Consider the following 23,415-nt stretch of genomic DNA (forward strand, 5'->3'; position numbering starts at 1 on the left):
TGTTCAAGTGAAGAACAACAGTGTAACAAAATCATGCCTATTTTGTGAGTCGACTAACATGGTTTTATTCTTTAAAATAATTAGAATGTGTAGGACAAAAGAAATCCTGAAAATTTCATAAGAAGAAACATTTATTCTTATTACTTGTGTGGCCTGTGGTTACTAAGTGAAAAATAACCTTGAAGCATTTCCAGGAAGACTTATGGCACTTATTTTCATTATGTCAAATTCCAGATTTCATTGATTCACTCATTCATCCATTTGTTCATTTGTTTAGTCATTCAGTCAACAAATCTTTATTGAACATCGATCATATTCCAGACATTGCCCTTGGATTGGGAAGACAGCTGTGAGCAAACTGGTTATGTACTTAAATTCAAATGAGAGAGAGGCAGTAAACAAATAAACATGAAATATAAGGTCAGGTAATAAAAATGCTTTGAAGAAAAATTGAAGAGTATGGAGAGTTTTGTTATTAGGTATGAGACCTCTCTGATTGAGGACATTTGAGGAAAGATCTGAATAATTTGAAGGATCATGTCCTCTCCATGTGGGAGAAGTATAGGAATATGCTTGAGGAAGCAGGAATATGAAATGGAAAAATCTTGAAATTTACTAGGTGTGCTGAAGGACCAGCCAAGAGACTAGTTGGAACTGAGGGATGGGGTGGGGGAGAGATTGTTAATGAGGTAGAGCCAGAACTTTATTTTTAATTTTTTTTCTTTTTTTTTCTTTCATACCCATGGCATATGAAAGTTCCCAGACTAGGGGTTGAATCAGATCTGTAGCTGCCAGCCTACCCCACAGCCACGGCAATGCAGGATCCGAGCCACATCTGTGACCTACTCCACAGCTCATGGAAACACCAGATCCTTAACCCACTGAGTACAGCCATGGATGGAATTTGTATCCTCATGGATACTAGTTGGGTTCATTACCACTGAGCCACAATGGGAACTCCCAGAACTTGATGTTAAAGAGTATTTTACATTCTTTTTCTTGGAATTGATTATTTTAATGGTTTTTTTCTTTTTGCCTACCAGCTGTCTACTTTCCAACAATAGCACTATGGTGCAATCTCTAGATTCAGAGAGGAATTTTGCCCATATTATTAGGTTTAGTGGGGGTGGTTCTAAATTGTCCTTGACCCAGCATTATTATCCTTGGCCTTGGGCAGATGGCGGTGGTCAGGCCAAAGGTACTTGCTCAAAATGCAGACATGATTGTGTAGGTTACTTTCAGGGAAAATTGGAGAAACAGTGCTCCTTGTGCTTCCTGGGCTATTTTATGCCTATTTTCATCCATGAGAAATGTAGCTAGCTGAGTCTCGGCCTTATATGAGCCATCTCTCACTCTATTCTACTGATAGATGCCTATAAAGAGATTGCCTCAGGTCTGATGCAGGTCTCTAACCTCCGCTTCTGAGTTATTATAGCATCTTAAGAAATCCTTACTATGACTATTCAGTTTAGATTTTAACCCAGCAAAAATAGAGCCCCTCCTGAACTCTAACCAAGATAATTGGCTTAAGAAAATGATAGAAAGATTACACTGTAAAGTGTATAGAACCATGCAAGCCCCTGGCCTAGTGGGTACAATGTTTTTGTCAATCAGTCAATATACAACCTTATTTTATGTGCTTTTGTTTAAAGACACCTTATTTCATGTAGATGGTTGATTCATTAACATTGAACTCAGGCCATCAGCCTGAGTGAAGCTTAACTAGCATGAACATTTTCTCTGTAATGCACATCACAGCCTTGCTCTCAGGAATACAGGACAGCACTTCCACACTGTGCTTAGCACTGTTTTAAACAATGGGCTATGATTCAGGAAGATGCAGCAGAGGTACCAAAATGCAATGATTAAAATATGGGCCTAAATAGACCACATAAAGGATTCTTGTTTACAGTATGAGAACAGAAGGGAGAAGGAAGGGCATTGCCTTGTTCAGCCTCACTGGGAATGTGAGTGGCAGGGAATCAGATTTTTTTTTGCCCCTCTGTGCATGTCGGGGAGTGACTGCCAAAGCACCCTAAGTTGATTCTAGGATTACAGATAAATTTTTGTAAATAGGCAAATTCACAAGTATGGCATCCGTGAATAATGAGATCGATGGTAGTATGTACTTTTACATGCATATAGCAAAAGGGACTAGGCTCAGACAGCAGTTTTAACTGACATAGTTACACAGTCAGTGCCTCTTATGTTAGTATGCATCAGAATTGCCTGGGAAGGATGGTGGAATGCTCACTGTTGAGCCTCACCCTCAGAGTTTCTGATTCAGTGGACTGAGATCAAGCCAGAGAATTTTCATTTCTGACAAGTTCTCAGGTGATGCTGATGCTGCTGGTCCAGGGACCACGTTTGGAGAACCTCTGGTCTGCATACTTTGAAATAGTCTGTAGTTCATATTTTTTTTCCCCTTAAACCAGAGTGATCTATACTTGAGTCAGTTACTAGTCTAAAAATGTATTTATATTCATTACATGTATGAAACTTAAGTATGTTAATATGTAAGTGCACTGATTTTTTACAATCTGTTTTTTCATATTATTTTGCTTTCAGGAACTCATATGTTCGGTTAAGACATTTATGTACCAACACATGGGTAACCAGTACTAGCATCCCCATAGACACAGATGAAGAGAGGCCTGTTATGCTGAAGGTAAATGTTGCTGAGTATGGTATACTTCACTTGGCTTGGCTGCAGCAGGGCTATGATTCAGGAAGATGCAGCAGAGGTACCAAAAGAATAAGAATAGCACTTAGAAAGGGAAGACAATTCCAGGAGGGCATTTTCTGTATTTTGTTGATACTGTAGCAAAAAGAGCAAGTGTGAAAGGGATATGTTTCTAGTTGGGCTTTGAGAGCAAGGCAGGATATAGGCCTGGAAATCTGCATTCCTAAAGCTTTTCATAGTAGATGATGCATGTAGGAATTACTGTGTTTGGATTATCTATTCCTGTTTTGTATTTCTTTAACTGTACTATGATGTGTTGAGAATATTGCATAATTATTTAGAAAACCAGCTAATCTTGATGGAAAACACATTGCAGATTGGAACTTGCCAAACAAAAGAAGATAAAGAGGCATTTGCCATTGTGTCTGTCCCGCTGTCTGAGGTCCGAGACTTAGACTTCGCCAATGATGCAAATAAAGTGCTAGCAACTGCTGTTAAAAAGCTGGAAAATGGCACAATAACTCAGAATGAAAGGAGGTTAGTAACTTTCTAAAATGACTTCTTACATCATTGAGAGTCAGTTGTCAACTCTTGCATCCTCAGGTGAATGAATGACTCTAAGGGAACATGTAGACTGGTCGCCATAGCAGCACACCTGCTCTGGAACAAGCAGATAACAAGAATGAAGAAAATGGTGATGTCAAAATCTGGTGGAATAGTTACATTTTCCATTTTATCTTGTCTTGAACATGGTTGTTTGTAGTTACTTTCTGATCTTTCCCTTGAAATGTTTCATAAGACATTTTCTGCCCTTGAATTAATATTTGGATTTTGGAGTTCTAAAGGTCCTAAAAGAAGATTTCTGTTTTTCTCTTCTCATTTATTCAAGATACATTTCTATGCTCAAGTACCCCAGAACAAACACATTATGTAAGACCAGAAAGCAATCTGCAAAAGGTAGCTCTCTGCCCTTGTATCTCCCTCAGAGAAACTAGATCTTTGATTCTCCATCTCTAGTGTTGGAAATAAGTGACAAAGAGAATGATACTGATGGCTCTCAATCATTTCATCCCTACTGTACGTTGGTACTATGTCAGGCACCGTGAACATATTTCTCTTGTTCTTCAAACTGTGCTGAGATGGACATTATTCCCATCTTACATAAAGGAAAATTGAAAGGTTAAACAAACTAGGTGAGGTCATAAAGTAAGTGGGGGATTTAATCATGTGTGGTTTTAAAGTCCATAGATTTCCAACACACCAGAGCACAAGCATTCCCTGTATTTCTCCACTTCATGATCTGCTACACACCTTTAAAATTTGAACAAGAAAAAGCTATTTACCAATTTCCCAGGCATTCATACATTGGAACTGTCATACACAGCTGGTGAGGTGTTAATTGGTATAAGCACTTTGAAACATAGTTTGACAGTAAATAGCAAAGTTAAAGAAGCAATCACTCCTCATATAAATGGAATCATGTAGTGTTCCCCTTTTTGTGATTGGCTTATTTCACTTAGTATAACGTCTTTCAGGATCACCCACGTTGTCACATGTGACAGGATTTCCTTATTTTTTTTTTTAAATTGAAAAATATTCTACTTTATATTTCTGTAGAATTTCTTTATTCATCAATGCATGGGCTTTTAGGTTATTTCCATATCTGACTCTTATTAATAATGTTGCAAAATACTCTAATTCCTAGAAACAGAGAGCAGAATAGTGGTTACCAGGGACTGGAGGAGGAGGAAATGAGAAGTTCCTGTTTAAAGGGTATAAAGTTTCATTTATATAAGATGATTAAGTTCTAGAGACCTGTGATAAAACATTGTGTCTATAGTTAATGATATTGTATTATGCACATAAAAATTTGTTCAGAGAGTAGGTTTCGTAAGTATTCTTTTTAAAAAATTAAAATTTTTTTTTATCTTTTAAGGGCCACACCTGGGCCACAGGTGTGGCCTGTGGCATGTGGAAGTTCCCAGGCTAGGGGTCCAATTGGAGCTACAGCTGCTGACCTATACCACAGTCACAGAAATGCCAGATCCGAGATGCATCTATGACCTACACCACAGCTCATGGCAACAAAGATCCTTAACCCACTGAGCGAGGCCAGGGATTGAACCCATGTCCTCATGGATCCTAGTCTGATTCATTACCTCTGAGCCATGACAGGAACTCCCTCATAAGGGTTCTTAACACACATACACAAAGAAGCAAATATCTGTGACTTACCAATTTCACTACTAGGCTGAATGTTCTTGGACATCTGGCCAAAAGAAAGTCCTTTAAAAGTGCACCAGGACACATTAAAACAAACAAACAAACAAAAAAAAACCCACAAAAAACCCAAACTCTAGGGTTGCATTTCTATATACTAACAATGAAATATTAGAAAATGAATACAAAAATACAATACCTCTTAAAATCACACCTCAAAAAATTATATTCCTGGGATAAACCTGACCAAGGAGATGAAAGACTTATAAGTGGAGAACTATAAAACATGAATCAAGGAAATTAAAGTGGATTCAAAGAAATGGAAAGATATTCCATGCTCCTGGGTTGGAAAAACTAAAAATGGCCATACTACCCAAAGCAATCCACAGATTCAGTGAAATCCCTATCAAATTACCCATGACATTTTTCACAGAACTAGAACAATCCAAAAATTTATATGGAACTATAAAAGACCCAGAATTGCCAGAGAAATCCTGAGGAACAAAATCTAAGCAAGAGGCATAACTCTCCCAGACTTCAGGGAATATTAAAAAGCCATGGTCATTAAGACAGTGTGGTACTGGTACCAAAATAGACATACAGACCAATGGAACAGAATAGAGAACCCAGAAATAAACCCAGACACCTATAGTCAATTAATCATCGACAAAGAAGGCAAGCATATAAAGTGGGAAAAATACAGTCTTTTCAGCAAGTATTGCTGGGAAAACTGGACAGCTGCATGTAAATCAATGAAACTGGAACACACCCTCATACCATGCACAGAAATAAACTCAAAATGGCTTAAAGACTTAAATGTAAGACAAGACACCATCAAACTCCCAGAAGAGAACATAGGCAAAACATTCTTTGACATCAACCTTACAAATGTTTTCTTAGGTCAGTCTCCCGAGGCAACAGAAGTAAAAGCAAAAACAAACAAATGGGACCTAATCAAACTGATAAGCTTTTTGCACAGCAAAGGAAACCATAAAAAAAAAAAAACCCAAAACAAAAAGACAACCTATGGAATGGGCAAATATAGTTTCAAATGATGCAACTGACAAGGGCTTAATCTATAAAATATACAAACAACTTATCCAACTCAACAGCTAAAAAGCCAACAACCCAACTGAAAAAGGGCAAAAGACCTGAATAGATATTTCTCCAAAGAAGATTACACATGGCCAACAGGCACATGAAAAAATGTTCAACATCACTGATTATTAGAGAAATGCAAATCAAAACTACTGAGAGGTACCACCTCACACCAGTAAAAATGGCCATCATTAATAAGGCCACAAATAACAAATACTGAAGAGGGCGTGGAGAAAAGGGAACCCTCCTGCACTGTTGGTGGGAATGCAAATTGGGTACAACCACTATGGAAAACAGTATGGAGGTACCTTAGAAAACTAAATATAGAACTACCATATGACCCAGCAATCCCACTCTTGGGCATATATCCAAACAAAGCTTTTGTTAAAAAAGACACATGTACCCGTATGTTCATTGCAGCACTATTCACAATAGCCAAGACGTGGAAACAACCTAAATGTCCATCGAAGGATGAATGAATTAAGAACAAGTGGTATATATACACAATGGAATACTACTCAGCCATAAAAAATAATGAAAATAATGCCATTTGCAGCAATATGGTTGGAAATGGAGACTCTCATACTAAGTGAAGTAAGTCAGAAAGAGAAAGACAAATATCCTATGATATCACTTATATCTGGAATCTAACATACAGCACAAATGAACCTTTCCATAGTAAAGAAACTCATGGACTTGCAGAACAGACTTGTGGTTGCCAAGGGGGAGGGGGAGGGAGTGGGATGGACTGGGAATCTGGGGTTGATAGATGCAAACCATTGCATTTGGAATAATAAGCAATGAGATTCTCGTGTATGGCATAGGGAGCTATATTTAGGCACTTGTGATGGAGCATGATGGAGGATAATGTGAGAAAAAGAATGTATATATGAATGCGTGACTAGGTTACTTTGCTGTACAGTAGAAGATTGACAGAACACTGTAAGCCAACCAGAATGGAAAAAATAAAAATCGTTTAAAATTTTTAGGTAATCCTGTCGTTGCTTAGCAGAAATGAACCCAACTAGGATCTGTGAGGAAGCGGGTTCAATCCCAGGCCTTGCTCAAGTAGGTTAAGGATCCGACATTGCTGTAAGCTGTGGTGTAGGTCACAGCTATGGCTTGGATCCTACATTGCGTTGGCTGTGGCATAGGCTGGCAGCTGTAGCTCTGATTTGACCCCTAGCCTGGGAACTTCCATATACCATGGATTTGGCCCTAAAAAGCAAAAAAAAAAAAAAAAAGAAAAAAAGAAAAAAAATTATTGGAATATAGGCACCAGGACACATTAAAAAAAAAAACAATTATTGGAGTATAGTTGACTTGCAATGTTGTATTAGTTTCAGGTACATAGAAAAGTGAATCAGTTATGCATATACATATATACATTCTTTTTCAGATTACTTTCCCATATAGATTATTACAGAATACTGAGTAGAGTTCCCTGTGCCGTACTATTGGTCCTTGTTACTTATCTAATTTATATATAGTAGTGTGTATATGTTAACCCAACCTCCTAGGTTCCCCCCCCCCCGCAACATTTCCGCATTGATAACCATAAGATTGGTTTCAAAATCCTTGAGTGTGTTTCTATTTTGCAGGGTACATACATGTTTGAGAATGTTCAGCATTAGTCTAAACAACCCTAAGCTGAAAACCATTAAATGTCCATCACTAGTTGAATAGGTGAATGCAGTTTTGGTAGTCATACAGTGGAATACAATGAAAATACATGACCTATTTTTGACATAAAGCTATTTTTTTTTTCCCCACTGTACAGCATGGGGATCAAGTTACTCCTACATGTATACATTTTTTTCCCACCCTTTGTTCTGTTGCAATATGACTATCTAGACATAGTTCTCAATGCTACTCAGCAGGATCTCCTTGTAAATCTATTCCAAGTTGTATCTGATAACCCCAAACTCCCAATCCCTCCCACTCCCTCCCTCTCCCATCAGGCAGCCACAAGTCTATTTTCCAAGTCCATGATTTTCTTTTCTGTGGAGATGTTCATTTGTGCTGAATATTAGATTCCAGTTGTAAGTGATATCATATGGTATTTGTCTTTGTCTTTCTGACTCATTTCACTCAGTATGAGAGTCTCTAGTTCCATCCATGTTGCTGCAAATGGCATTATGTCATTCTTTTTTATGGCTGAGTAGTATTCCATTGTGTATATATACCACATCTTGCTAATCCAATCATCTGTTGATGGACATTTGGGTTGTTTCCATGTCCTGGCTATTGTGAAGAGTGCTGCAATGAACATGTGGTGCATGTGTCTCTTTTAAGTAGAGTTTTATCTGGATATATGCCCAAGAGTGGGATTGCGGGGTCATATGGAAGTTCTATGTATAGGTTTCTGAGGTCTCTCCAAACTGTTCTCCATAGTGTCTGTACCAGTTTACATTCCCACCAAGAGTTCGGGAGGGTTCCCTTTTCTCCACACCCCCTCCAGCACTTATTATTTGTGGGCTTATTAATAATGGCCATCTGACTGGTGTGAGGTGGTATCTCGTGGTAGTTTTGATTTGCATTTCTCTTATAATCACAATATTGAGCATTTTTTCATGTGCCTGTTGGTCATCTGTATATCTTCCTTGGAGAACAGTCTATTCAGGTCTTTTGCCCACTTTTCCATTGGTTGATTGGCTTTTTTGCTGTTGAGTTGTATAAGTTGCTTATATATTCCAGAGATTAAGTCCTTGTACATTGCATTGTTTGAAACTATTTTCTCCCATTCTGTAAGTTATCTTTTTGTTTTCTTTAGGGTTTCCTTTGCTGTGCAAAAGCTTTTCAGTTTGATTAGGTCACATTGGTTTATTTTTGCTCTTGTTTCTGTTGCTTTGGGAGACTGACCTGAGAAAATATTCATGATGTTGATGTCAGAGAATATTTTGCCTATGTTCTCTTCTGGGAGTTTGATGGTGTCTTGTCTTATATTTAAGTCTTTCAGCCATTTTGAGTTTATTTTTGTGCATGGTGTGAGGGTATGTTCTAATTTCATTGCTTTGCATGCAGCTGTCCAGGTTTCCCAGCAATGCTTGCTGAATAGACGACATAAAGCTATTCTTTAAAAAATTTAGGGCTTGCAAATTTATATTTAGAGCCTATAGAGTATCATATGTAGACAGAGAGAGAAATAAGATATTTTGTTTAAAATTTTAATGTGCAAATAGTACATGAGTATAAATTTCTCTGCAATATATTAAGGATTTTCCTTTTGTTTAAGCTACTCAGATAAGAAATCTGTTTATAATTTCACTGTTCTTTATGCAGTTCACTCTGTCAAGTGGAGAGTCAAGGAGATGCCTTGTTATTCTCCCTACGTTATGTTTTTCCTTGTAGAAGAAATGTTTTCTTGGTCACACTGAATAATAATAAGTCCTTAAGCCATAGTGATGTAGTCTTTTAAACAGCTTGTTTTAAAATAAAATGAATTATGGTTAAAAAAAAAGAAAATACATGATATAAATCCTTGTATAACTACATGGATAAATCTAATAAACTTTACATTAAGTGAGAACTAGACACAAATGTATTTATTGTAGTATTTGTAAAGTTCTGAATCAAGCAAAACTAAAATCTTTTCTTGGGGTTTAAGAAATTGGCAGGGAGTTCTCTTGTGGCACAGGGGTTAAGGATCCGATGTTGTCACTGTGGCAGCTTGGGCCACTGCTCTGGTATGGCTTCCATCCCTGGCCTGGGGACTTCCCACATGCTGCTGCTGCTGCCGGAAAAAAAAAAAAAAAAGAAGTTGGCAAAACTATAAAGAAATATAAGGAAAGAATTATCACAAAAATCAGGATGGTGTTCTAGGAGGGCAGGGCTTTGAGAGGTTTTTTCTTTCTTCTTTTTCTTTTTAGGGCCACACCTGTGACATATGGAGGTTCCCAGGCTAGGGGTCGAATTAGAGCTGCAGGTCACAGCAACACTGGATCCTTAACCCAGTGATCGAGGCCAGGGATCAAACCTGTGTCCTCACGGGTACTAGTTGGGTTTATTACCGCTGAACCACAACGGGAACTCTGAGAAGGCTTTTTCAGTGTTCCATTTCACCAAGCTCTGCTTGGTGGCTTTATGGGGTTCACAGGGGAATTGTTCCATAATGAAACATAGGTATGTTTTCTGAACTTTTAGATACATCTCTTACCATACAAAGGAACAAAAATCCAACTTGCTTCCTTCCCACCCCATCCACAGAAAAACGTCACAAATATGTAAACAAATGGAATAGTTATTTCTCAGCTTCCTCTGTTCTTACCTGTTTCCCCCCCTAACAGGCCTGCATTTGAGAACTGCTATCATGTATGTAATCTACCTCCAACTCTGTTGGGGGAGATAAAGAAAGGCCACAAGCTGAAACTACCTCTCTCTTCTGGACTAGAGATAATGAAATATCAGAGCGAAATTATGACAGGCAGTGGAATCCCAGGTGCAGATAGCACTTTCTTTGCCTGTAATTTATCTATTAACTCTTCCTTTGTGGAATCTGTTTCTTTGTCTCCTATGCATGGAAACTTCCTCAGCTTCACTAAAAAGTCTCCCTTGCTAAGTATTAAACTTTTCCTTGAGGAAAAGGACTTTTAAATAAAGAGTAAGATTATGAGTTCTCCACCATTGCCGATTGTTAATGCTTCTTCAGTTACTACCAGAGAGGTTCTTAATCTCTTGAGATGATTCTCAGGAAGATGGTGGACTAGGACTTTTTATTTCACTGCTGTTTTATTAAATAGGGATCATGCCTTTTTATTTCACCACCATTTTATTTTATTTTTTCATTTTTGGCTGCCTGTGGCCTATGGAGTTCTTGGACCAGGGATCAGATTGGAGATGCATTTGCGACCTACACCATTACTGTAGCACACTGGATCCTTTAACCCACTGTACCAGTCCAGGGATAGAACCTGTGTCCTGACGCTGCAGAGATGCCACCTACCCCTTTGCACCACAGAAGGAACTCCATTTCCCCCGATATTTTAGAGTGAAAGACAACCTAGAATGTCTTGCCTGAGAAGTACCATGTTAAAATGATTGATCTTCGGTTAGTAATTTTAGAAGAGCCACCTCCCGTGGAAACTCATTTGCAGCTGCCTATCTGTATAGGAGAGCTTATTGGCCTTGTTGAATGTGGTTATATTATTTTCTCGGGTTTAGAATTTGATATAAAATTCTTTCTGAAAATGCCTCACAACTCTGACTTTTTCCTTCCCTGGAGAATAAAGTTATTATTAGAGATTCTTTTACTCACAACCACGAAGAATGATACAAGGTCAGAGGGAAGGTTTTAGAATATCAGAGATCTGCCCCCAAATAGCTGTGCCTTTCCATGCTCTCCTCTTCTCTGCCTTTCCCTCCCCTTCTCTCACGTTCCCCACCCTTCCCCCATCTCCATCTCTCTCTGTCTCTCAGCTCCTCTTTTATTCACCCTAGGAGTGGACTCTGGAGGCTTAGTTCCTGTGTTCTGCTCCGTGATCCTCAACCTCAGATATTTTTATATGGAATTTTCTGATCTTCTGCATGGCTGCATCAACAAAGTTGAGAGTATTGGGAACATGTTGGGGTGGGAGAGAAGGGAGAATGAAGGGGGGCAACTGCTGTTCAGAGCTGGAGGTGGTGATATGTGCAATCGTAAACCAGAATTTCTGCACCGTGTTTTTCCTCTGAGGGTAAAGAGGTGCAGTTTCTCTGCCACATTTATAGTTCAACATCTATTTATGTTCAGTATTCCTGAACTTCTGGTATGCACCAGACACTGGGCCATGCAGCATGTGTACATAGGGTGGCGGTGCAGTGGTGAGCAGCCCAGATGCCTGCCATGTCTTCATGTAGTTTATAGGCTTGAGTGCTGGTTCCATTTCTCCTTGACAGAAGCCCAGGATCTAGAGTAAGGTTCATCCAACATAATATCACCAGATCAGATGTCCTCTGGTTCAAAGATAATATTTTCCTATAGCAACGTCCTTTCCCCTTGAATTTTATTGCCTGATATTAGCTATTCTCTCAATACCAGGTATCTTTGTTTAGTGTTTGACTAGATGCCCCTTTTTTAGTGTCCTTTTCTTTTAGATGTCCTAGTCATTTAGTTTTGTCTCTTGAGAGCAGCTGAGAGCTGGATTTTTAAAATCTAATCTGATAGTCTATTTAAATTTGCTAAAGCTTAATTACTTTGCATTTGAGAAATAATGTGTTTGGACTTATTTTAATACCTATGGGTATCTTATTTTGTTATTTTCTTTCTTAGTTTTTCTTAGGTTTTCTTTTCCCTCCGCGTCTTTCTTGCTTTCTGTTGGACTGATGAAGTTTATATTTTCTCCCCATTTTTCCTTTTCTTCTGCTGGTTTGAAAGCTGTAGATCATTATTTCTGTTCTTTTGCATTAGCCCTTATGTTCTTGTCAAATATTTTAACTCTATGTTCTTCTTACAAAACTTGAAGATATGAAATATTTCTTTTTCTCTTAGGAGAAAAATACCTCAGAATGCTTAAATTATGCAGCGATTTTCTACCTCCCATCTTTTTTGAATAGTTATCCAGAACCATATTTCTGTGTTTATTCTTTAAATTGAAAAATTTTGTTTTATAATATTTTACATATGCAAATATGTGTAGTTGATATACACATATGTCAAGTAAGTTATGATGTATCACTTTTTTTTTGTCTTTTGTTGTTGTTGTTGTTGCTATTTCTTGGGCCGCTCCCGCGGCATATGGAAGTTCCCAGGCTAGGGGTGGAATCGGAGCTGCAGCCACCGGCCTACCCAGAGCCACAGCAATGCGGGATCCGAGCCACGTCTGCAACCTACACCACAGCTCACGGCAACGCCGGATCGTTAACCCACTGAGCAAGGGCAGGGACCGAACCCGCAACCTCATGGTTCCTAGTTGGATTCGTCAACCACTGCGCCAAGACGGGAACTCCCCTTCTTATGTTTTTAGTTATGCCTTTTGAAAGAATATATTTTGTATATCATTGTTGCACATCATGAAAAGTCACACAAAAAGTATTTAGTAAAAGCAAATTAATAAGATTGAATGAGTAGGACCTAACCATCTCCCAGTATATAAATGGAGTGTGATCTGAACTGAAAAAAATCAAGTTTATTTGCCACAGATGGGATGCTTGAGGTGAAAAGCTAAAAAATAAGGTTTCAACAATTTCAGAGGTCAAAAGAGAAAAACTGGTTTTCCTGGCTTCCATTGTCTCATCATCAGGGAAGGTAGACTCTGCAAATAGGGTTAATATATAGTGATCCTTAAGCAAGACTGTCAGTTTTCTTCATTATTGTTTCACCAATTTTCAGGCCATTTGGAAGAGTTTGAAACACAGTCATTTGTAGTAGCTCCCAAAGTTGTGCTTTCTCAGATGTCTAAACATATGAATACAATATCCTTAAAACAGCAAGAGGGAAACAATATTAATACTTTAAAAAATGAAATGTAGATGTATTTATTCTTGGACTGAATGAGCAACTGAGGTTCAACTGGATTTCAGTTTGTTGAAAAAAATCTGAGCTTAAAATAAATATTTTGTCGTTTCTTTTAAGAAGAACAGAATGACTTAGAAGACATTGAGTCACAATTTTAAAAGATTTTCACACCACATTTGGATGCGAGAAATCATGTTTTACATTTCTGTGGTTACCCTTAGAAGTTGTGTCAGTGAATCCTATTCGTTAGACATGTTGTTGAAAAGAAACAGATTGGGTTAAAATTTAAAATACGCATACAAGGAGTTCCCATTGTGGCGCAGAAGAAACGAATCTGACTAGGAACCATGAGGTTGCACATTTGATCCCTGGCCTCGCCCAGTGGGTTGGGGATCAGGCGTTGCCGTGGGCTGTGGTGTGGATCACAGACATGGCTTGGATCTGGCATTGCTGTGGCTGTGGCACAGGCTGGAGGCTGTAGCTCCAATTGGACCCTTAGCCTGGGAGCATCCATGTGTTGCAGGTGTGGCCCTGAAAAGACAAAAAGATTAAAAAAAAAAAGAAAAATAAATAAAATAAAATAGGCACACAAGAAAACATAGTGTTTCTGGAATTTTGGAGTGCCAAGTTTATGATCCTTGGAAATGTGCTGAAATTTGCATGGTGGCTAAATTCTGGATCATGGGTGTGTCCACTTGGCTCCATGAAAGTCCATTCCTTTACAAGAGGTAGATCTGGAGATAAGATCAAGATGCTTCCTAACTGAATATATTCCACGCTTTTCTGGAATCGCTGAGTCTCTTTCCAGTAATTTTTTTGATGGTTGTTCAGCAGTTAGTTGTAAATTTGGTGTTTTTGTCAGAGGAGGTGAGCTTGAGTCCTTCTACTCTGTCATCTTTTCTCTCCCTGCTTGTCCAAGAATCATAGAATCTCTTAACTTCTGGTTTTCTTATTGATGTGATCATGATTGATCATGCTAAGAACAGCAAATGATTATGCTAATGTATATGGATAAGCTTATTTATTTATTTATTGAAACATAGTTTATTTACAATGTTGTGTTAGTTTCTAGTGTATACCAAACGGATTCAGTTACACATAAATGTACATATTCTTTTTCATATTCTTTTCCATCACAGTTTATTATAGGATATTGAATATAGTCCCCTGTGCTGTACAGTAGGACTTTGTTGTTTATCCACTTTATGTATAATAGTTTGTATCTGCTAATCTCACACTCGTAATCTATCCTTCCTCCACTCTGTTTCCCCTTTGGGAACCATAAGTTTGTTTTTGATGTTCATGAGTCTGTTAAGTTCATTTGTGTCATATTTTAGATTCCACATGTAAGTGATATCACATGGTATTTGTTTTTCTGACATAATTCACTTAGAATGATAATCTCTAGGCCTATCCATGTTGCTATAAATGGCATTTCATTTTTTATGGCTGAGTAGTATTCCATTGTGTGTATATATACCACATCATCTTGGATAAAGCTTGTTTAAATATTTGTTGGATAGCTTTTGTCATATTAAAAAATTCTGATATGGCTAGTCCAGTACCTGGGGTCATAGTTCATATAGAAAATGGTAAAAAGCTCAGGAAGGAGGGGAAAAAAGCTAAGGGAGGAAGTGTTCTCAAGATACTTTAGGTATTAGATGCCACTGAAGTTCAAGTAATAGTTAAAATAATAAACAAAATGTAGACTTAAAAGTGTACATTAGTGTATGATGTGAGAATATTGTATTTTTTTTTCTTTTTATGGTGGCACCTGCAGCATATGGAAGTTCCTGGACTAGGGGTCCAATCAGAGCTGTAGCTGCAGGCCTATGCAATAGCCACAGCCACACCAGATTTGAGACATATCTGCAACCTACACCACAGCTTGTGGCAGTGCTGGATCAGTATCTCCCTGAGTGAGGCCAGGGATCAAACTTGTGTCCTCATGGACACTATATTAGGTTCTTAACCCACTGAATTATAAAAGGAACTCTAAGAATTTTTGATTTTTATAATTCAGTTAATATTTTCAGAACAATTTAGAGCATCTGATTGCTTACTCTTGTCTCTCTTTGCAGGTCATTTAAGTTTCTCCTGTTTCTGTACAGAGAGCAATTGAAATGTGGTGAAGATTAAGAGATGTAGTTTAAGTCAATCATAAAAGAATCTGAGTTTAAGAATTTAGTTTAGCTGTTATTCCTTAAAGCAGAAATACTCTCCTTTGCTGGTCAGTGGTGGGAAATCATCTGTTGATATGTACGATCCTCTCAACACATCTGTTGTTGGGGCTGATGGGGTTTTATTTCATAAGAGTCGTTGGAAATACTTGATTAGAGCTGGTGGTGGGAACGGAGGTTGGAGGAACTGAAGAAGGGATGCTTTGTGTAAAGATTGAAGTAAATATTAACTGCATTAAATATTTTGTTGAATAATGAATTTTTGTGATAAAATACCTCTGGTTTTGTAGTGTTTTAGTTTATAGTGTTTATTTTAATTGTTCCCCAAATTAAGCACTGCATAATTTTCCTTTTTGTTTTATGATAGGTTTGTAACAAAATTATTGGAAGACCTCATCTTCTTTGTTGCTGATGTACTTAACAATGGACAAGAAGTTTTGGACGTGGTTATCACCAAGCCAAACCGAGAACGTCAGAAATTAATGAGGGAACAAAACATATTGGCACAGGTGAATGTTTCCATACACTAAGTTCGCATATTTTATCTTTTTGAATTATAGTATCAGGAAAACCCTTGAGTTAATTATCTCTTCCTGTGCAACAAGTTACCCCCAAACTTAGTGTCTGAAACCAGCAGATACTTATAGTTTCTGTGGATTCAGAATCAGAGGGTGGTTCAGGTGGGCAGTTTTTGCTCTGGGTTTTTCACAGGCTGCAATCAAGGTGTTGACTAGGCTGCAGTCATCTCAAGGCTCAAATGGGCAGGGCCTCCGCAGACCTGGCAGCTTTCTTTCCTTAGAAGTGAGAGATCTGTTGCTGTGTTGTAGATAGGTTCATTTGTGCCGTATTTTATCTTATCTTATTTTATTTTATTTTTTAGTGCTGCACTGGCAGCATATGGAAGTTCCTGGGCTAGGGGTCAAACAGCAGCTGCAGCTACTGGCCTATGCCACAGCCACAGCAACGTCAGATCTGAGCCGCATCTGTGACCTACATCACAGCTCATGGCAATGCCAGATCCTTAACCCACGGAGCGAGGTCAGGGATTGACCTTGTGTCCTCGTGGATACTAGTTGAGTTCATTACCACTGGGCCACATCAGGAACTCCCATTTGTGCTGTATTTTAAATTCCACAGATTCACAGACATGGGGAACAGTCTTGCAGTTGCCAAGGGAAAGGGGGGAGGGAGTGGGATGGACAGGGAATTTGGGGTTAGTGGATGCAAACTGTTACATTTAGAATGATAAGGAATGAGGGCCTACTGTACCACACAAGGAAGTATAACCAGTCTCTTGGGATAGACCATGATGGAAGATAATATAAGAAAGGGAATGTATATATATATTTGACTGGACACTTTGCTCTCCAGCAGAAATTGGCACAATATTGTAAATCAACTATACTTTAATAAAAAGAAAAAAAGAAGAAGTAAGGGATCCCAAATGGAACAAGAGAGGACATTTAGATGGAGGCCATAATCTTTTTGTAACCTAACCTTAGAAGCAACATCTCATCATATCTACCTCGTTCTCTTAGTTAGAAGTGAGTCAATAAATCCAGCCCATAGTCAAGGAGACAGGATCCAATGAGTGAATTCCAGGAGGCAGAGGTCATTGGGGGACATGACCTATCACAGACCTCCAAAAAACCTACCTGGTGAGACTGTCTCCAGAAAATGTGCTGGAATAATTTTCCAGGTAGAATTTCCAGGGGAACTTGGAAGCTGCCACCTCCATCTGCTTCCTACTTCTTTCCCTTTCTTCCCTAGGAAAGTAGGGCAGTCTCTTCATTGGCTCACAAGTGCTCTCTCCCATATTTTAGTTTTTAACCCCTGAAAACCTAGAGCTGCTCCCATGCTTTGTCTTCCTGAAATTGTTTATAACATGGTAAATTAATTTACTTCTTAATAATATGCACATTTGGACATACCTACCTTCATGCATTCCTTTTGTTATGTTAATTGTCATGTAAAGCAATGGAATTCTGCATTAGTTGTGGAGTGAAGGAAAAAACTTATGTTATTAATATACATGTTCTCTGGGAGTTCCCATTGTGGCTCAGCAGTAATGAACCCGACTAGTATCCATGAAGATGCAGGTTTGATCCCTGGCCTTGCTCAGGTTAAGGATCTGGCATTGCCTTGAGCTGTGGTATAGGTCATAGATATGGCTCAGATCCCTTGCTATGGCTGTGGTGTAGGCCAGCAGCCTCAGCTCTGATTCGAACCCTAGCGTGAGAACTTCCATATGCCACAGGTGTGGACCTAAAAAAAAAAAAAAATTTCGTGGAGTTGGAAAAGGAAGACAGTGGACAAATTGTCCGTTAATATTCTATAGCTGATTGTCTGAGTATATAAAAACCAACACTTTTCTCAAAGAAAATAAAAGTTGCAAATCTACTGAGACCAAGTCTTTTCTGACATTAGCTTTTCTTTTGTATAAAATGTTTGATTTCAAAGACTTTGAGGGCCTTGGATGGGTTTATTAATATTATTTCAACCAACACGTATCAAACATTTTATTTCAGCATTATAAATATAAAATTCTGGAGTTCCCATTGTGGCTCAGTTTTTAGGAAACTGACTGGTATACATGAGGATGCAGGTTTGATTCCTGGCCTTGCTCAGGCTAAGGGTCCGGCATTGCCGCAAGCTGTGGTGTAGGTCACAGACACAGCTTGGACCTGGCATTGCTGTGGCCATGGCATAGGCTGGCAGCTGTAGCTCCAATTCGACCCCTAGCCTGGGAACTTCCACATGCCACGGGTATAGCCCTAAAAAGACTATACACACACACACACACACATACACACAAACATACACACACACACATATGTTTATATATGTGTATAAAATTCAAGGTTTAATGAATAGAATTATTGAGGAAACTTCAGTTCATATTCTATTTCATGAATTACAAAGGATAAGTCCTTTCATTTTTGCTTTCTTGTATGAACCCTCGTGCCTTTGCCTTGGTGCTGTTTCATAAACAATTTACTCATCCTACCAGTTCATCACCAGGCAACCCTACCTGCTGTCTTGCTACCTAAAAGAGTTATGCTCCTCAAAGTTTCTTAAATGCTTCCCAACTGCTGATCTTTTTAAAGAAGAATCTAGGTCACTGGGTATCAGCAGCTGCCCATTTGGCTCTTTATTTGCTTTGAATGCTGATACATTCATTGATTTGGCCACATCTTTATGTATAGGAACAATAAATGAACTCTTTTTTTTTTGTCTTTTTGCCATTTCTTGGGCCGCTCCCACAGCATATGAAGGTTCCCAGGCTAGAGGTCGAATCAGAGCTGTAGCCATGAGCCTACGCCAGAGCCACAGCAATGCAGGATCTGAGCCACATCTAGGGGTCCAGTCGGAGCTGGAGCCACAGGCCTACGCCAGAGCCACAGCAACGCGGGATCCGAGCTGCGTCTGCAACCTTCACCACAGCTCACGGCATCGCTGGATCCTTAACCCACTGAGCAACGGCAGGGATCAAACCTGCAACCTCGTGGTTCCTAGTTGTATTCGTTAACCACTGTGCCATGATGGGAACTCCTGAACTCTTTTATAAAAGAGATTTAGGAGCAATATTTGGAGGCAATTTTTCGATGTCAGTTTCAGATGAATAATAAATGTTTTCCTGACATTATTTTGATTTTAGAAAGTTATAGACAATAATGAAGTACTTTTAAAGCCTATCAAAATCAAACTATATTTTAGTTCATCAGAATATGTTCATATAATTTGATACACCTAACATTTACATTTTTTATTTTTTAAATTTAAATTTTTTTTTCCTTTTTACTCCACACTGTGGCATATGTAGGTTCCTGGGCTAGGGGTCAAATCAGAGCTGCAGCTGAGGCCTGTACCACAGCCAGGGCAATACCAGATCTGAGTCGCATCTGTGACCTGTTTGGCAGTTTGTAGCAATGCTGGATCCTTAACTCACTGAGCAAGGCCAGGGATCGAACCCACATCCTCATAGAGACAAGGTCATGTCCTTAACCCACAAGGAACCACAGTGAGAACTCCTATATTTTTTTATAATAAAATATAATTTCTAAACAAAATTCAGCATTTTATTTAAATATCATTTTGTCACTGAATTTAGGGAATCCTTTTGTATTCTTCTTAATATGTTGGTCTTGTGTCCTAAATCTTTTTTTCTTTATGTTAATTCTATGCAAATATTTAAAAAGTGCTTTTGAGTCAATATGTTTATTTATAAAAAAATTAAAACCATGCAAAACATGTACCTCCATGCATCATAATTAGCGGTTGCTGTTTTTTTCTGGTAGGTATTTGGAATTCTTAAAGCACCCTTCAAGGAGAAAGCAGGAGAAGGCCCCATGCTGAGACTGGAAGATCTGGGGGATCAAAGATATGCTCCCTACAAGTACATGCTGAGGCTGTGTTACCGTGTACTGAGGCATTCGCAGCAGGACTACCGGAAAAATCAGGTCGGAGGGTGGCTCTCCTTTGTACCTCTGTTTAACATCTAATGCATAGGCAAGGTTCTTTGGTTACTGTTCTAAAACATATAAAATAGGAATGGAAGATTCTGCCTTGCAAGGAAATGTTTTCTATTTGCAACACACAAGAAGGACCTGTAAGTGTACATGAGTTGACTTATGTATTTATTCTTCCATGTAAAATTAGAAGCCTTGGGGGAGGATGTCTGAGTCCTCATACGTGCTGGGCAGGAGACATGCTGGATATACCGGGTAAAGAGGGACGAGACGTTTCTTGGCATTTCTAGGAATATGCAAGGCACCACATTGTCATGTGGGGGCCAAAGAGTTCATTGTCTGGTGGCAAAGATATGACGTGTGCATTGGAATGTAAGGAAGAGGCATAGAGGAGACAGGAGAGATAAAAGAATTCAGGAGAGAGAGGTGCTCAGCTGGGGTACCCAGGAAGAGCACTTGGAGAAGGAAACATTTTCATAAATTGCATGGGGACAGGCATTTTAGTGAAGAGGGCTCTCTGAATGATGGCTCCTAGAAAGGGCACTTTCACCCCATGATGTTCCTAACTGCCGGAGGCCAGGGACCCCAAGTGTATCCAGTGATAGAGCTAAAAGTTGCCAACTGCAAGTGAAAATTCTTCAAGGTCTCATTTTTGTCTTAAACTATATATAATGCTTTGCAGTGTGTTCAATAATGCACATGTTTGCTCACTACAAAATTGTTTTAAATGAATTCTCCTTCGGTAAGTTAGTGTCCCATGTTTCTCTTTGCCATTTGGGGCAATGAGTGCAAAGTTAGTGCATTTTGCTGATGTGTTTAGCCTTGAGGAGGGATGCTGTGAGAAAGGGCTGGGAAGGTGGGTTGGGCTAAGCCATGGAGGTCCTAGGATGTCAGGCCCAGTGAGTGGAGGTTATTTGGGAATAGTCTGTAGTATTTATGGAGTGCTGACTTTGTACCAGGCTCAAATTATAAATACTTTTTTACAGTGTAACTCAGTTAGTACTGAGTTGAGATAAAGAATTGAGGCCCAGAGAAGTTAAATAATTTCCCAAGAGTGTACAGTTTTGACTAGAGCCAAACCCAGGCTCTTACTTGTCACACTGCTGCCTCTTAGTAGTTCAAAAGTTTTTTTGGCAAGAAAAAAATTTGCTTTGTAAAAAAAACTGTGCAAATATATTGGCTTTGAATTCTGTTTGAAAATTAAGAATAAGTCTAAAAAGAATATGTAAAACAGATTATACTAGGAAGTTCCCAGGCTAGGGGTCGAATCTGAGCTACAGCTGCCAGCCTACACCAGAGCCATAGCAACAAGGGATCCGAGCAATGTCTGCGACCTACACCACAGCTCACAGCAACACCAGATCCTTAACCCATTGAGCAAGGCCAAGGATTGAATCCACATCCTCATGCATACCAGTTGGATTAGTTTCTGCTGTGCCACAATGGGAACTCCTTAAATCTTTTTTAACATGTCCTACTTATAAACATTTTTCTTGAAAATGCTGTCCATGGAATTATTTTTCCCAACTTCATCGCATCCCTTTAAGATGGCAAGATAACATAAGGAGAGTTGTTCTTTTTTTATTGGAAGAAACATTAAGTTCTAGAACATCAAATGACAAACCTTCAAGCACTCAGAGTATCAGCATTGGAAGCCCCCATTGCTAGGGCCCACCTTATTCAGTGGAGGTCAGGGATGAGGCAGAGCTCGTGGTCAGTCAGTGTTCTCTCCCTGGCTTTATTTCTCTTCTTGGGTCTGGAAAGATCTACTTTGTTGGACAGGCTGCCACTCCACACCACATTCAGCAGCCTACAAGAGAGACTGAATTAACTGAAAAAAAAAAATCAACAGGTCTACAGTTTACCTGGTACCCCCAGACCCAAGGTGCACGGTCCTGGACTGTACTCAGCCTTTGGAAGGAGGCTGCAGACTCCTTTCTACAGCACTGCGCTGTGCTTCAGGGCCAGACCCCCTTGGTTTGGGTGTTCTGCTAGTCTCTAGATAGTTGTCCAGGCAGCATGTCCTAACCAGTGTGGTTTTTTGTGTTTTTTTTGTTTGTTTTTTTTCCTTTTTGCCTTTTCTAGGGCCACTCCCACAGCATATGGAGGTTCCCAGGCTAGGGGTCTAACCAGAGCTGCAGCTGCCAGCCTACGCCACAGCCATAGCAACGCAGGATCCGAGCCATGTCTGCGACCTACACCACAGCTCACAGCAACACTGGATTGTTAACCCACTGAGCAAGGGCAGGGATCGAACCCGAAACCTCATGGTTCCTAGTCGGATTCATTAACCGCTGCACCACAAAGGGAACTCCCCCCCCCCCACCCCAGTGTTCTTTCTCAGCCCCCTGATGTCTGACAAAAAGTTCTTTGTCGTTCCTCTCCATCAAAGCAGGGACTCATGTACCTGGTATGTTGAGGCACGTTTAGTTTCTCCTCTGAAAACACTCCGCCTTCTGACAGGTAGATGCGTGCATGCTTGTGTGTGCACGTGCGTGTACACACACACACACACACACACACTCCTACAGTTTCTCCTCTCTTTTGGTTAGTTCACCCCACCCAAGTACATCACTTCCTCAGGCAAACATTTTATTCACTTTGGGGGACCAGCTTTCCTGTTTATGTAGAGCATGTGTCTGTCGGTGGTTGATTCCTTCTCTCTTTTCGGATGGCTCCCCAAGAGGTAGATTACGGAGCAGACAAAAGAATAAAGAATCCCCAGCATTTACTGAAGGTTAGGTTTTATTTCCGCTTCACATTCCCTGACTGCTCCACGTTGAATCTCACTGACAGTTGGAAAATATTTTCTTATTTCTGTTGAATTTAAGAATGCAGCATTAAGTACAAGGTAGCTTTTTGATGTTTTTAGAACATGATTTTAAAACATAAGCAGATAGGTTTTCTACTTTTTGCATAATTACCTATATCCTCATCTATATTTTATAGAATCCTATTAAGGAATTATTCTGTTATTCATTGCAACCCAAGGCTTTCATGTTGAATCTGTTTATAATTATTTATAGAATTTGGTAACACTTGTAATTTCGTTTGATTATTTATCAACATCGTGACGTAGTAGTGAAATATCTTGGAGGTCTGCCTTGTAATAGGGTCTGATTACAGTAGTGATAAAAGTATAAAAATCAATACATACCTTTAAAATGATACACAAATAGAAAATTTTTGCTTTACTTAACTGGCTACTAATATACAAAGCCATCATTTTGCAAAAGGCCACAAAATTGCTTCCTGAATATATTAGATTTGTGCAACTAACATATCATGTTCAAGGAATAGATAGTTTCCAGTAAACTTTACTTAAGGCAAAAC

At 39.1% G+C, this 23,415-nt stretch overlaps 1 protein-coding gene across 1 annotated transcript in view; it reads left to right on the forward strand.

Annotated features, from left to right (window-relative positions):
• The window catches only part of ITPR2 (inositol 1,4,5-trisphosphate receptor type 2), a 520,896-nt gene that overhangs the window by 141,143 nt on the left and 356,338 nt on the right, over nt 1–23,415 (forward strand). The window contains exons 12-15 of the mRNA XM_047787348.1: nt 2,569–2,668; nt 3,060–3,220; nt 15,981–16,122; nt 19,912–20,073. Coding sequence (XP_047643304.1) covers nt 2,569–2,668; nt 3,060–3,220; nt 15,981–16,122; nt 19,912–20,073 — 565 coding nt within the window. The remainder of the gene's footprint in view (nt 1–2,568; nt 2,669–3,059; nt 3,221–15,980; nt 16,123–19,911; nt 20,074–23,415) is intronic.

The sequence above is a fragment of the Phacochoerus africanus genome, chromosome 7, assembly GCF_016906955.1.
Source record: "Phacochoerus africanus isolate WHEZ1 chromosome 7, ROS_Pafr_v1, whole genome shotgun sequence".
Lineage (NCBI taxonomy): Eukaryota > Metazoa > Chordata > Mammalia > Artiodactyla > Suidae > Phacochoerus > Phacochoerus africanus.